The sequence below is a fragment of the Camelus bactrianus genome, chromosome 4 (assembly GCF_048773025.1).
Source record: "Camelus bactrianus isolate YW-2024 breed Bactrian camel chromosome 4, ASM4877302v1, whole genome shotgun sequence".
In the NCBI taxonomy this organism is placed as follows: domain Eukaryota; kingdom Metazoa; phylum Chordata; class Mammalia; order Artiodactyla; family Camelidae; genus Camelus; species Camelus bactrianus.
Genome location: NC_133542.1, coordinates 90,703,807 through 90,719,421, shown reverse-complemented (window position 1 = coordinate 90,719,421; position 15,615 = coordinate 90,703,807). Strand labels below are relative to the sequence as shown.

Below are 15,615 nucleotides of genomic sequence, written 5' to 3'. Positions count from 1 at the left end.
CAGCACCAAAGAACACAGGGAATATTATTCCCTCGAGTCATTCCTGAGGAATCAATATCAGCATTGACTTCAGACAACCAAAATGACTAGAGATACTGACCTAAGTATTAATGGTGACTATTAAGCATATACTTATTGTAGAAATAAAACTAAATGATGCCTCAAAGGGAGAAAGTATAGTATACAATGGGTACATGAACAGGGTATTAGCTATGATAAAATACTTTAAGGCAGTGGAGGGGACCTCTGCACCTTACAGAGGGAGCTTGTCGGCTAATTCAGGTGCCATGGGTACCGAAGGCTGTACCCTGAAGCGGTGGAGGCACCAATCTGTCAGGCCTGCATTAGCTGCCAGATCATTTACTCACTTGACAGCCACCCCTATCATGTAAAATATGCTTTTAAGGCTATTAGTTGAGGTGGCCTTGTATTAAGACTGTCAATAGTGAAAAAACATGTAACTGTCATATATGACAGCACATGACGGGGGGAAGGTATAGCACAACTGGTAGAGTGCACGCTTAGCATGCATGTGGTCCTGGGTTCAATCGCCAGTACCTCCTCTAAGAATAAATAAATAAACCGAATTACCTCCCCACTCACCCCCTGCCCCAAAAAAGCACATGACTACTCAACTCTAGCAGAGTGACTAATCTATTCTGGATAACCAAAAACACTGGCTGTGTAATGAAATAATGGAATGACAGCTGACAGTGGGTACCAGATATAGAGACACAGTATGAGACAGCAAACAGTAGAAACAAGTATGGCCATGAGATCCTTGTTGTGTAAAAGGATTATAGACACTTACTTCCCAGGTCCATAAACGGAGTGCCTCTTGGTTGTTGAGTGATTTTCACCAATACTGATAAAGACCAAGGCTCTCAGATGTACAAGTGTCATCATCCTGCATGTTACTACTGTCAGTTTAAAAGCTACTACAAAAGGAGTAAAATCAAATGAACCAAGCAGTTTCCTTGAAATTTCAAGTGTACAGAAACTATTTAATTCAACATTTGTTCTATCATCTGACTTGAAGGTAAAGTTGAAAATCTTAAATTCAGAAAATTCTTACAGAAACAGAGATTGATACACACCTTGCTGCTCCAGTAGAGAATGTAAACATTTATATTTAGTGTGTCAAATTCTGATGCCATGAACTAGGTTTTATATAAAAACAAGCCAACATTTATAGACGCCTCTGGAATAAAATACGAGCTCCTCTCACTTTGCCAAGTTCAGAACTGCGTATAAATAAAAGCAGCACTGGTTACAGGAGAGATGGGTAAGAGTGGGGAAATCACAGCAGTAGTACAGTACTGTTATCCTTCGAAGACTGTTGTATGTATAAAGTGGGAGAAAACAAATGAGCAATTTGGGAATATTCTTAACTATATCATCCCTTGGTTCTGAGGAAACCAAGATTCTTATTGTGGAAGTAATAAACATATAATATAAAAGAAGTGAAAACCCTATGGTTCTGAATTTGAATTATCAGCATGAACTCATGAGGCATTTTATCTTAAAAAAAATTTTTTTTTATAATTCTGTCCACTAGAGAGACCTATTAACAATGACAAACCGAGTAACAACAAACAACAGTTAGTTACCAGACTACAACCAAGTCAAGAAGCACTCAGGAGCCAATCTGAAGAGACCTGGCCAAAGATGGGGTAATTTGAACTTCAAAAGGGGTAACTAGAAATAACTGAACCCAATCAAATGTTTAAATCCATAAATTCATAATTATACATTTTAAGTACTAATTATTCATCTTTTGAGGATGATAGGCAATCAATTAATTATTTTAAAAACTGGTAAATATACTCTTCCAACATGTGATGGTCATGAAAAACAAGGAAAGACTGAAAAACTGTTGCAGATCAGAAGAGACTAAGGAGGCATGACAACAAATTGGACGGGATCCTGAAACAAAAAAGAGACCTTAGTGGAAGAACTAGGGAAACCCAAACAAAGTCTTTATTTATTTAATAATACTGTGCCAGTGTTACTATCTTAGTCTTGACAAATGATTATTTAAGACAGACGTTAATAAACTACAGCCTAGGATCTGATTTTGTATGGTGTGCCAGCTAAGAAAGGTTTTATACAACAAAAGGAAAGAATATGCAACAGAGATTGTGTGTGGCCTCCAGAGCATAAAATACTGGCTATCTGACCCTTTTTTTCCAAAAAAGTTTGCCAACATTTGATATAAAATGTTAACATTGAGGGAAGCTGGCTGAATGTTACAGAGAACTCTGTATCATTTTCCAACTTTTTTGCAAATCTTAAAATTATTCCAAAGCATTAATTCCAAAATAGTTTTTAAAGAAGAAAATAATAGGAGAGGGTACAGTTCAGTGGTAGAGAGCATGCTTAGCATACAGGAGGTCCTAGGTTCAATCTTGCATACCTCCAATTCAAAAAAAAAGGAAATAATAGACTACAGTAGTAACAAATGAAAGAAAGAAAAGAGAAAAATCAACAAAATCAAAACTTGGCTCTTTGGGGAGGGAGTGGGCACCAACAGAACTGGTAAACCTTTTAGCCAGAACAACCAGGAAGACAGAGAGAAGCCTCAACTTATTAAAATTAGGAATGAAATACAGAACATCACCACCAACTTCAGAGGAATAAAAAGGATTGTAAGAGAATGTCATGAGCAAGTATGTACCATCAAATGTGTAACCCAGACAAAAATCAACAATTTTGTCTAAAAAGGCAAATTCCCAAAAAGACACAAACTACTGAAACTGACTCAAGAAAAACTGAAAATGTGTAACAAGTGATTGGATTAGTCATCAAAAAAAAATTCCCACAAAGAAAAGCCCAGGCAAAGATGGCTTCACTGGTAAATTCTACCAAACGAAAGAACGAATACCAATCATCAATTTTTCATAAACTTTTCCAAAAAACAGAGAAGGGAAAACTTCATAACTCATTCTATGAGATCATTATTACCCTGATACCAAAAGCAAAGATACCACAAGAAAACACAACTATAGAAAAATATCCCCCAGCAAAATCCTAGCAAACCCTAGCATACTACTACCATATAAAAAGGAATATATACCTTGGCCAGGTTAAGTTTATCCCACGAATGCAAGGTTGTTTTAACATATTAACAATGTAATATGACCTATTAATAGAACAGACAAAAACCACATGATCATTTCAACAGACATACAGAAAAAGAATTTGGTAAGATCCAATACCCTTTCAGGATAAAAACAAAACAAAGCAAAATCAAAAACTTAGAAATAGAAGGGAACTTCCTCAACCTAATAGTCAACTAAAAAAAAAAAAAAAACAAAAAACCTATGGCTTAACATTATACCTAATGGTGAAAGACAACTAAAAGCTTATGGCTTTAAAAATAAAAGTATACACATACACACAGGAAAATACACACCCTTGCAATGCAAACTTGAGAAAAACACTGAAAGTATTATACAGGATACGGCCAACAGCAATTTGATAAACCACCACTGTGAAATTATTCATCCATGAAGCATTATCTATAAGATCAAAAGTTATTATAAAAATTATCAAATCATAAAGTAGCGTTTGTTTTATTGCTAGAAAGGATCTTAGAGGTAGTAATCCAGTTCAACCCTATATGGTGCCCCTAAGTAATTTCCTCATGCTTTATTCAGGCACAAGCCTCCTAACTACCAGAAGCAGGTAGTATCCTGTATACCAATCATGCTGTCTCCCAGCTAGGGAGGAAGCTACTTTTTTCTTTTTTTTAAATCTTCTAAACTGTATTTGGAAATGACAAAATCTCCCTAGAGACAAGGCCCTGAGCAGAGTCTGTCCCCACCAGGAAGTTTTACATCAACTGTACAGAACAAAATTAGCAACGAGTGATCTTTGGCACTACTTTAACAGTCTTAATGAACAATAAGGTCTTACTGTTTAGCAGAGGGAACTATATTCAACATCTTGTAATAACCTATAATGATGGAGAATATGAAAAAGAATATATATATAACTAATCTAAATGCTGTACACTAACACAACATTGTAAATCACTACACTTCAGTAAAAATTTAAAAAATGAACAGCCTAAGAACGCAGCAATGAGGGTCTAGGCTTGTGTAGTTGCCATGAGAAGGAAGAGATGTAGAGGGAAATGTTTCTTCTGTAACTTTATACTTGAAGACTGAGAAAAGTGACTACAACACATTCAAGAACTGGGAGAACGCAGTCTACATTAGTCATGGGAAACCTGCGAGACTCAAATGAAAAGAGGTACACAGAATAATGGAATGAGAGTTGGAGGCAAGGTGGAAAGCAGTCAGCATAAAGAAAATCACCAGAACTCTAAAGCAGGTGTCCGTATTGAGAAAAAAAAAAATGAGCACAACTTTCCAGGTTGAGGGTGACGTTCTGTATCTTGATAGGAGACTGGGTTACACAAGTATATGCATCCTGAAAAAAACAATCCGATACACCTGAAATGTCTGTATGCAAATTTCCCCTTAAGGAGGGCAGGGAGAGAGGGAGAGAGAGAGAGGAAGGGACCCAGATGAATGTTAAACTCTAGTTAATCATATATAAGCTAAAATGCTCTAGAAGAAAGTATATTGATTTCTCTACTTTGAAATGCATCAAAAAAAAAAAAAAGACAGCATAATGGACAGCTGGCTAGTCAAGTGATAGAACAAATAGAGTAAAAAGGTAACTGTGAGTACATGGGTGTTTCCTGTACAACTCTTTCATCTACTCTTCATATTTGGACATTTTCATAATAAAATATTAGGGGGGAAAAATTTCAGATCAGAAAAGAGGCCCAGAAAAAGGTCAAAAAGAAAGGGCAAAGGAAAAGAAGAGGAAAGAAAAAGATATTAAACAGGGGCTAAAATAAAAAATATAAATGGAGTTGGAGAAAGACAAACAGTATGTGAGATCACTCATATGTGGAATTAAAAAATAATACAAATGAATCTATATACAAAGTACAAACAGACTCACAGACAAGTTTATGGTTACCAAAAGGTGGGGTGGGGGGATAAATCAGGATATGGGAGTAACAGATACAAACTACTAAAAATAAAATAAGCAACAAGGATTTACTGCACAGCACAGGGAACTATATTCAATTTCTTGGAATAACATATAATGGAAAATAAGCTGGAAAAAAAAATACATATATAATTGAATCATCAACTTTACCATACACCTGAAACTAACACAATATTGTAAATCAACTGTACTTCAATTTTTTAAAAAGATAAAAGAAAAATATAAATGGGAAAAAAATCCAAGAAAGTGAACTGCAGACCAGTTGTAGAAACTCAGTCATTCAGTGTAGGATGTTTATTAAAAGAATGTGCCTAATTCAAGACATTTCACACAGAAAATATGGCATATAGAAAAGTCACCGAATACAAGGTACACACACCAAAGGCAGGGATTCTGGCTGTAACATCTTCTAAAAAGGGGTGTGGGGTCAATTAAAGTAACAGGGCAGGGGAGAAAACAGCTACAATAATTAGCTGTAAAGGCAGCAATACTTAAAAACTGTCTGAGAACTGCCTGTGCTTCCTAAATGTACACAAGTTACAGAAACAAAGCTTCCCATCATGATTCTATTAAAGTATCTTATAAAATATTTTTTTAAAAAAATACTCAAGTTGACAGACTTTCACTAAAAATTATAAGCAGAACTTATTAATAACAGCATTTTGCTGTAGGCAACAGTCTAGGGCTTCCACATATTTCTTTATTTTCATTTTGATACTGTTTCACCCACACATTCCTGTCAAGTCACTATTCATTACCATATGTAAGGTAAATAACAATTATTTAAACTTATTCAGACTTAGCTTTTTCGTTTAAATACTATGACTCAAATATTCTTTGCATTTCTCTTCAGTCATATCATCTGTTTTATTCCTAAGAGATTATAGACCACCTAGACATACTGAAAACACAGCTGATGCACTTAACAGCTGGTTAACAAGCGCAGTATTGCAATACTAGCACAGCAAATTGATGAAATATAAAACATTTTAAACCAGAACTTTAAATATTTTTTACCTTTGCCAGCTACCCTAGTCAAAGAGAAAATTACTCTCAATATTTGATGGTCAAAGCACCAAAGATAAATTAAGCGTATGATAGGAAAGTTGCCAGGCTAAACTCTAGGATGCCAAGAGATCTGTACAGCTTGTGAAATCAGAGGAAAAAGCAGACTCAACAGGTAATTCAAGGTTAAACAAAGTTTTACACCCACCCCTACAACAAGCATTAGTGACATCCACCATACAACTGTGAAGATGAAAACAAGCTTTGCCAAGAAAAGCAGCATTACTAACTCCCTTCCTCTGGATCTCTCTTCCATTCACTTGGCTCATTATGAGCTGAAGTTACTTTCACAATGAAGAATGTACTGATAGCTTTTCTAGTGGAGCCAAATGTTTTTTGCTTGATCTGTCACCCAGTAAATTTGGAAAATATAATGAAGTAGGATTTTTTTTTTAATCATCCTATACCCACCACTCGGAGATAAGCATTAATTAACAAAGTCTACTAGTGTCTTTTTCTTAAGCGCTTTAATAGTTGTACTATATTGTAAGTATACTTTGGGGTCCCTTCTCAGTTGATCAGGAACAAGGCATCTTCCGTCATAATCTCAAACATTATAATCGCTTCATAACCTATGTGGACTATACAATAGGAATAAAAGTTACCACTTACTGAATGTAACTTATGCAATTTCTAATTCCTTACAACCATCCTACAAAGTAAATATTGTGAAAATTAATAAAGGGAAACCTCACTAAAATGGAGGCAGGAGGCCAGAAGGGGAAGCTCTCATGTACTACCACTGGAGGCCAATTACAGGAAAAATTACCATTGTAGATCCAAGTTGGAAAAGATGTATATTGCCCCTCATACAAGAAATCAACTACTCTAGCAACTCAGCTAATGAGAAACCCTCCCTACCCTGAACTCTCACTCTTCTCTAATGGACTATCATTCAGGACAACCCCTCTCAACTTCCTCCTTTCCCTCTATAAAATAACATTCCTCTTCTTTTTTGTAGGGCTTGCCTATAGTTTTTGCCGTGGCTTGCTTGTTCTGAATTACAATTCTCTGCTATTCTCAAATAGACTCATTTTTGCTGGTAAAATAACCTTTATTTTTCAGTTCAACATTACCATACTTCATGTTGCATTTGAAAAACTTGGAGTTTTTTCTCTCTCTACACAATACTAGATAACCAAGTGACAAAATTGGTTCCTGGTTTATAAAACAAACGTACGTCCTATGTGTACATCATGATATGATGCACTAAGAACAGATCATCACTTCTATGGTATTTCTACCAAAAATGCATAACCCAATTCTAATCATGAGGAAATATCAGACAGGCCAAAACTGGGAGACATTCTACAAAATAAGTGGCCTATATTCTTCAAACATGTCAATGTCATGAAACAGAGGAAGCTCCACATTAAAGGAGACTAAAGAGAACTGACACCTAAATCCAATGATTGAATACAAAGGACTTAATTAGCTAAAAAGGACCTTATTGGGACAATCAGAAAAATATGCATTAGGACAATCTGTGGATTACATTAGATGAGTTGATTTCCTCATTTTTGATAACTGTACTGTGATTATGTAAAAGAAGGCCCCTGTTTTCTAAAATACACACACTAAAGTATTTAGGGTAAAGAAGCACCATATCTGCAGCTTCTTCTCAAAAGGTTCAAGGGGAAAGCTGTGTGTAGTGTCTCCTCTGTTGAATGAAAGAAAAGGATCAACAGTAAAGATGGTAAAAATGTTAACATCTGAAGAGATCTGGATGAAGGATATTCAGGAATTGTGTCTATACTCTTGAAACTTTTCTCTAATTTTCAAAACAAGGTTTTGTTTTGTTTTAACTGAGGTACATGAGTCTTAAGTACTTCATCTAACTGGTAAAGTGGCAAACTCAGGGCCCAAGCCTAGTCTTATTCAGATTCAAATGAGCTCATGGTCTCCTCTCTCACATCCTGCTACCTCGACAGGGTAACTCTGTACACCTCTACCATTAATATCTGCAATTTGGCAATAAGCATCATGTGGAAGAAGGAACATCTACACCCAACCCCCAATTTCAGGTTGCTTCCTTAGGAAATACTTTCCAGAACAGAGTTAATGGATAAATGAACGATTTTACCAACAGCATTTTGAGAAATTCTCACAATACTTTTTTTTAAAGGAAAATTAGAAATCTAAGGGTCTAGAAATCTTTCCCAAAGCTCAGTGGACAGCTTTTTTCTTCTAATTATACAAAATGAGCCATCCATCCCCAAAGGGCCAAAGGAAGAACTACCAGAGATGACTCTCGGCAGGGAAGGAGCCCTCCGCTCCTCCCTCCATCCTGGAGACTCTTGACTCTCCGGAACTCACCCCAAGGACTTTATTTGGGTATGAGACGGAGACAGTTTATGTTCCCAACAGTACACTTTTAATCTTTAATCTTTACTGAATTAATAAACAACAAAATGCTTTAATTTATATTTCTTTTATTATTAGCAGTGCTGCACCCAAGATTACTCCTGACTTGTATTTCTTCTCTGATAAGAGGCTATTCATGAAACATTTTCTTAAACATTCATCTATAAAGGGAGCACCTAGTCCAAAAGTCCAAATTTTTCCCACAATAGACAATCTTTCTTGGTCAGTTGTGAATAAATACCTATCAGGGTAAACACTATTTAGGAGCAAGCACTGAGCAGCAGAGATGTCTGTTGATAGTAGCAAAATGCAAGGCTAACCTTATACTGAAAAATGTGATGCAACAACTGAGTTGAGTCCACTTCCTGTGTCCCTTAACATCAACAAGGAACTCGGGTATGAATGATTATTTTAAAAACCTGTAATTAGTTATCAAAGTCAAATCATCAATCTGGAATCATAACGAACTTCATAAGCTTTATTCATTTACTTCCACACTGTCTCTGTAAAAAGGTTTGCCAACCTGGTCAACATGTACAGCACACTCAACTCAGCACAGGTACTGTGCTTAGTTGGCATTTTACTTGGATTGTCTCACTTCATTTAAAATAATACAAAAAAAACTGCAAAGGAGGGACTATTTAACATTAAGTATTTTATACAGCTGGATTTTGCTCTTCAAAAGCCATTCTAAGATTAAAACACTTTTCCCAAGTAATGATGCACGGAAGAAAAGGCAGCTTTTTTAAGTCTGTCATAATTCAGGTATTTCTCTACTTCAGAGTATTACTTCTCCATGTACTTGGGATTTTCACATTAACATTACAGGGACATATCTAGATAAATAATAAAGAAACAGAGATGGTCTAGATGCTAACAGATAGGAGAAAAAAGTCAGGACTAAATAGTTAAGGAAGAACATCCAACTGTACCTGAATCAGTATCTCCTCTTCCCTATCACATACTACCTACTTTCCAAAAACAAGTTTCAAAACTCTAAACTTTCCTACAAAGGAGAACATTGAAGCATATGTGTCCCCTTAATTTCTGTAATTCTGAACAAAGCAAAGCAGAGTTCCATAAAGACTTACCTGTACCACTTGCTTCTGTAGCTGTGTTGCCTGTGTCGCTGAAATCTGTGTTTTTTCCCGAGCACTTCTGGAACGGTCACTGCTCACTGAAGTCATCATATACAGTATATACAAAATAATGTATGCACAAAATAGAAAGTCTGCAAGAGAGGAAGCATGGTAAGCAAAACTCTGAAATCGCAGAAAACAGCAAGGATAAAATTCAGGGATAAGGAGGAAACGTGATAAAACATAAAGGTGTCCTAGAGTGTAAATTCTCAAGAAAACAATCCATTAGAATTTTAGATTGTCCTGGAAGCTTTGAAGCCAGTTTTACTTATGCAATCTAAATGTCTATGTTTATGATTATAGCAACTCTAAACAATAAAGTATCAACTATCACCAATTTTAACCAGCCATTACTTTACCCCTATATTGTCAGCCCTCCAAATCCACAGGTTCTGCCTCCACAGGTTCAACTAACCGCAGATCAAAAATATTGGGAAATACTTTTTTCAGAAAGTTCCAAAAAGCAAAACTTCAAATCTGCCATGCTATAAAAATTATTTACAAGGCATTTACATTGTATTAGGTATTATAAGTAACCTAGAGATGATTTAATGTACACAGGAGGATGTGTGTAAAGTTATATGCAAATATCATGGCATTTTTGTAAGGGACATGAGCATCCATGGATTTTGGAATCCAAGGCAGGTACTGGAACCAATCTTGTGTAGATACCAAGGAACAACTGTATGTAGTTACTACTACATGTAGTATTTTTTTTTTCCTACATGTAGTTTTATCTACCTCTTCCCATTTGCAGTTGGTATTTGAACCCAAAGTCAACATTACGTCCAGCCAAGATTTTACTAGCAATAACCTAATTCAAAATGTGATGTCCAGCAGCAAGCTATAACTTAAGGCAAAAACCATTTATAAACACTAAATATTCCAAAGAGACAAAAACAACTGTGCATGTAATTTTCCTTTATTTATTCAACAAATACTTATTCTAGCTTGGGATGGTCACAGGCCACTTTTCTTAAAAATAATCTGAATATTCATAGCAATTTTATTAACAATCCACCCAAACTGGAAATATCCCCAATGTCCAAAGAATGAGTAATCTATAGCCTAGCCACACAAATGAGTATTACTCAGCAATAATGAACAAGGATGTATCTCAAATACATTATGCTAAGTGAAAGAAGCCAAACTCAAAAAGGCTGTACACTGTATAATTCCATTTTATAACATTTTATAACATTCTGGAAAACACAAAACTAGAGACAGAAAACATCAATGGTTGCCAAGAACAAGGGGGACAACAAAGGGGCGTAACATAGGAGACAGGAGGGTCCTCCAAATGACAGCAAAAAAAAAAAAAAAAAAAAAAAAAAAAGATTAAGATGGTATCTTGACAGCTGACAGCGGCCTATAGAGCAACCAAATCTAATCAGTGCAGGACAACAGAGGGCTACCAAAGAGATGCCTCCAAGAAAATGTTTCTGACCATTCTAAGAAGTTAATTTGCACATGAAATAAAGTATAGAGTTTAATCAGTGGTGGGTACATAGAAACCTAGGCAACTGTGGGGAAAAAAATAAGTCCTCCACAAAAGGCAGTATGACTCAACTGTAATGTTTATATGGTTACAACAACTTTTTATTTAAATTTACTATGTGCTGAGCACCAAGCTAAATGTTTCACATAAGTCACTCCCTGTAATCCTCAACACTCTACAGAACTTGGCATAATCCCCATTTTAAGAATCAGAAATAAAACTTGGAAAGGTTCTACACAGACCAGTGAGATGCAATACAGTGAGTCCCAACCATTTATTTCCTAGGGTACAGAGCCTACAAACCAAACTAGGTACTAAATTACAAAATAACTGTTGTCTTCATCATCTTAAACTAGCAAAACAGTGGCAGAAGGCCAAGATAGAGACAAATTCTTAATTATGAAAACAAGCCACACAACATCCAGCTGTAGACAACGCCGTCTCTAGAGCACAAGACCCATGGCTGGAGACACCACACTTTACAGCCCACCTTTAGCACGCCTTATCATCTCCTTAACCTTCCCCGACAGTCAGACACACCCAGAAAAACAGCAACGCTGAAAATGAACATTTAAAATAACGTGGAAGCAAGGGGGGGAGGGCATAGCTCAAGTGGAAGAAAGAATGCTTAGCATGTACGAGGTCCCGGGTTCAATCCCCAGTACTTCCTCTAAAAAAAAAAATAAATAAATCTAATTACCTCCCTTCCAAAATAGTAATAACAACAACAACATGGAAGCAAAACCTTTTATATTTTCAAGATTTTTAAATCACTGCTTGAATCAAATGTCCGCTGGAACTCTGCAACTAGGGGGTCACTGGTGACCACTGCCAATACAGCTTTAAAAGAGTGATGTAGAAAAAGTCAAGGTGAATGAGGGAGAGAGCAAACTAGTATATGCAAGCGGTAGTAGTTAGGAGGAGATACAGAGCATCAAAATAGAATTTTGTAAGGATGAGGTACACTGAGCAAGTCTAAGACACGGTAAGCCCCGTGAGGACAGTGACTGTATCTGTCCTGTCACTTTTGTTCTTCCAGGGCCTAACATGGGGTGTATGCTTAATTAGTTACTATATATTTATTGAATAAAAGAGGCCTACCTGTATAAGCTGAAGAGGAGATAATTTAGAGGCATTAAACTGAGACAGTAATAAAGGAAAATGATTCACTTGGACAAAAAAGGGGATCCCTCTCCTGAGTCCAGAAGAATAAAGAAAGGGGCAGGTATGGCAGCTGCTAGATGTTTAGATTAGGAAAGACAGTCAAAAGAATTGGTTCTGTCTATCTTTACTTTTTCAGTAAGGGACAGAACACCTGAAGAGAATACTAGATAAGGGGGTGGGGGCGGTGGAGGAATGCAAGGAACCAGCAAAGGTTTGTAACAGCTATGAAGGTAAATATGAGAGGAAGCTGATTTTAAAAAAGAATTAAAAAGAACTGAGGAGCAACACTGAGGATCCCAACTGAAAGCAAAAATCCTGAATTATCTAGGGGCACATGTTACCAAGAAATCAACTAGAATGTCAGAAAGTCAGGATCACAACTTAAATGAATAATCAAGATAGATTTGGGTTAAGAGGAATAGATCCCTTGCTGAAACATACCACTGAAAAGAACTTGAATTTTAAACTAGGAAAAGCCCACTTTACTCAAGGCCAGGATGATGTCACCAGGTGAAGAGTGGCTCATATCTACCTCTAACACTGGGGCCTTCCTCATAAGCTTTAGGCTTCAATGCATATTTGAAAACATCCCTTCCTAAAGAATGCTCTTTCTCCAGTTTATTACAGTCCTGGCTGCCAGATTCACCACCTTACAACAGGTAAAAATAACACTTTAATGTTTGTCATGAAAGAAGTTGGGAGAGTATAGCTCAGTGGCAGAGGGTGTGCTTGGGAAGCACAAGGTCCTAGATTCAAATCCCAGTGTCTCCATTAAGTAGGGTGGAAATGCTTTGTCATTGAAGATGTGTTTTATTCTAATATACTGACTCAATCTTTTTTGGCCCATTAAATATTTAAGATAATCTGATGAAAACTATGGGCACCTCCCCTCAGAAATATGCATATCCACACAAAATTCTGCCTGAAATCTCATGAGGTTTACATCTCCTTTCCCTTCCCCCCAAAACCCATGCATGGACAACCCATGCCACCCCTTCAATGCCCATGGAAGCCTAGGCTAAAAACCCTGCACTAAGAATTTAGTAGAGACCTAAAATGTACTTAAGGTTATCCTTGATCAGGCAAAATTAAAAATACAACTCCTCATTTCATCATGAAACTTTGTGAAGAGACTAGAGAACCACAATCCTGGAAATCAACAATATTTCTGCTGTAAATAAAGAATGTGTACTAATCTTACGCTTTTCTTAAAAAGTGGCTCCTGAAATCAATCCTGGATAAATCTGAGACACTGAGAAGAAAAAGACAAAATAAAAAAATGCTCAAGACTTGTACTGGGCTAATGCTGTGGTCAAGAAATATTTATGGAAGGAGGTTAAGAATTACGAAATGAACTAAGGTCAAGTGGCATTACAAACATCTTTATTTGTAGAATAGAGGCATTCCTAGCAAAGCTAATTACAGTCTTCAGTTTTTAGAACTGCAAATTCAACTGAGTATTATCAGACACTCCAGGAACCAGTTTAACTCCAAATTATCATATTCTCTGTGCAACGTGGATATTATAATAACTGTTTTATAGGTGAATATACAAACCTATCACACAGACCCAGGAAAAGTAATAAGGGAGCCGTGATGTATAAGTCCATTTTGATGCCAAAATTTGGACTCTTTCCACTATTTCACACTTTCTAGCTCCTTAATAAGTTCTCTTTAGAAATCTGTGGACTCGAGGCTTTCAAAAATTAATACCCCCATCACTGTACAATGTGAATGTACTTAATATCACTGAACTGTACACCTCAAAAATGGTTACGAGGGTAAATTTTATGTTACACATATTTTACTACAATTTTTAAAAGTGAATTCACTCAATGAACTTTGCTCATAATTATCAAATAATTAAAGAAAAAGTAATTCTAATTGTTCAAATATTACTCTAGAATATGAAAGAGGCAAAACATGAGAAAGAAAATATGAGGATGAAACAGCCTTGAGACTAGAACCTGATATGGACAGTAGGAGAAATAATAATTACAAGCCAATCTGACACACACAGCTGTAAAAATTCTAAATTGAATTCAGCATTGTGTAAAAAAAAAAAAAATATACCATAGCCATGTCTAGTATGTCCCAAGAATAAAGCTGGTTTAACAAGTGAAAAATCATTTAATAAAATCACCAACTTTACAGAATAAAATCTAAATGTATGATCATAGAAGCATCTCAATAAAGAAAATGCATTAATAAAATTCAACATTCACTCAAAATAAAAATTCTTGGAAAACAAGACTGTCTTCGACTTGATAAAAGGTTATCTACATAAACCTGAAGCAAAAACCATCCTGAATAATCAAATATTAAAAGCATTCCTTTAAGATAACAAAAATAAACAACAAAAAACAGGAGCTGCAGTCATGACTGCTTCTATTTAAACGGTGATTTGGAGATCCCAGACAGAACAGTGTGGCAAGTAAAAGACACACACACACTCACAAAGATTAGAAAATAATATTTTTAAAGACACTTCCCCAATAATTATACACAGAAAACCATAATCTTCAGATAATGATAATAAGTTTAGCAAAACTTCTAGATACAAAACAAAAATATATGTACAAAAATTAATTATATCTATATACCAGCTAACAAAACATTTTCTAAAGAAATTTTCTATAGCTGGTTTTGCACTACAATGGCAGGTTTTTTTGGTGGGTTTTGTTTTTGTTTTTTTTTAAACAATGGCAGTATTGAATAGTTACATACAACACAGGCAAAGCAGAAAATATTTACTATCTGGCCCTTGAAAAAATTATTACAATCCCTGTTTTAAAACAGTCACTCAATTAAAATGATCATTCTTCCTCAACTAGATTCCCATCAGATTCAATCTGACTCCCGTCAAAATTCTAACAAGGTTTTATCTCAAACCTGACAGGCTGATTCTAAAATTACATGGGGGAGCAATAATCAACAGCCAAGACACTCCTTAAAAAACAAGGCACAGGACTGACTGCCCACGTATCAAGGATTACAAAACTACAGTAATTACAACAGTACAACACTGGTACAGGGAAAGACAACCCATCCAGTGGATCAGAATAGGAAGCCCAGAAATACAATTTCCAATAAGATGGCAATGTATGTGTGAGGAAAGGTCAATTTTCAAAGAGGCTGAAAAATACCCAGCGTGCACAGAAGTCTTCAGCTATTAACTTGCCTGCAAAGAGATCTCATGTCATTGTTACTTGTCACTATTTATGCAAATAAAAATTTTTTTACTACACCCCAGGTAAAAAGTTATTTTTTCTTATTCCAGTATAAAGCAATTTTTACCTCATGACAGTAATGGTTTTCTCAAGAATCAAGAGGTGCTAAAATTCCAAAGATTAT

The 15,615-nt window shown here is 35.8% G+C and overlaps 1 protein-coding gene across 1 annotated transcript in view; it reads right to left on the bottom strand.

Moving 5' to 3' along the window:
• The window catches only part of UBAP2 (ubiquitin associated protein 2), a 95,464-nt gene that overhangs the window by 60,032 nt on the left and 19,817 nt on the right, over nt 1-15,615 (bottom strand). The window contains exon 2 of the mRNA XM_074363160.1: nt 9,552-9,691. Within this exon, the coding sequence (XP_074219261.1) occupies nt 9,552-9,650 (99 nt within the window). The 5' untranslated portion in view covers nt 9,651-9,691. The remainder of the gene's footprint in view (nt 1-9,551; nt 9,692-15,615) is intronic.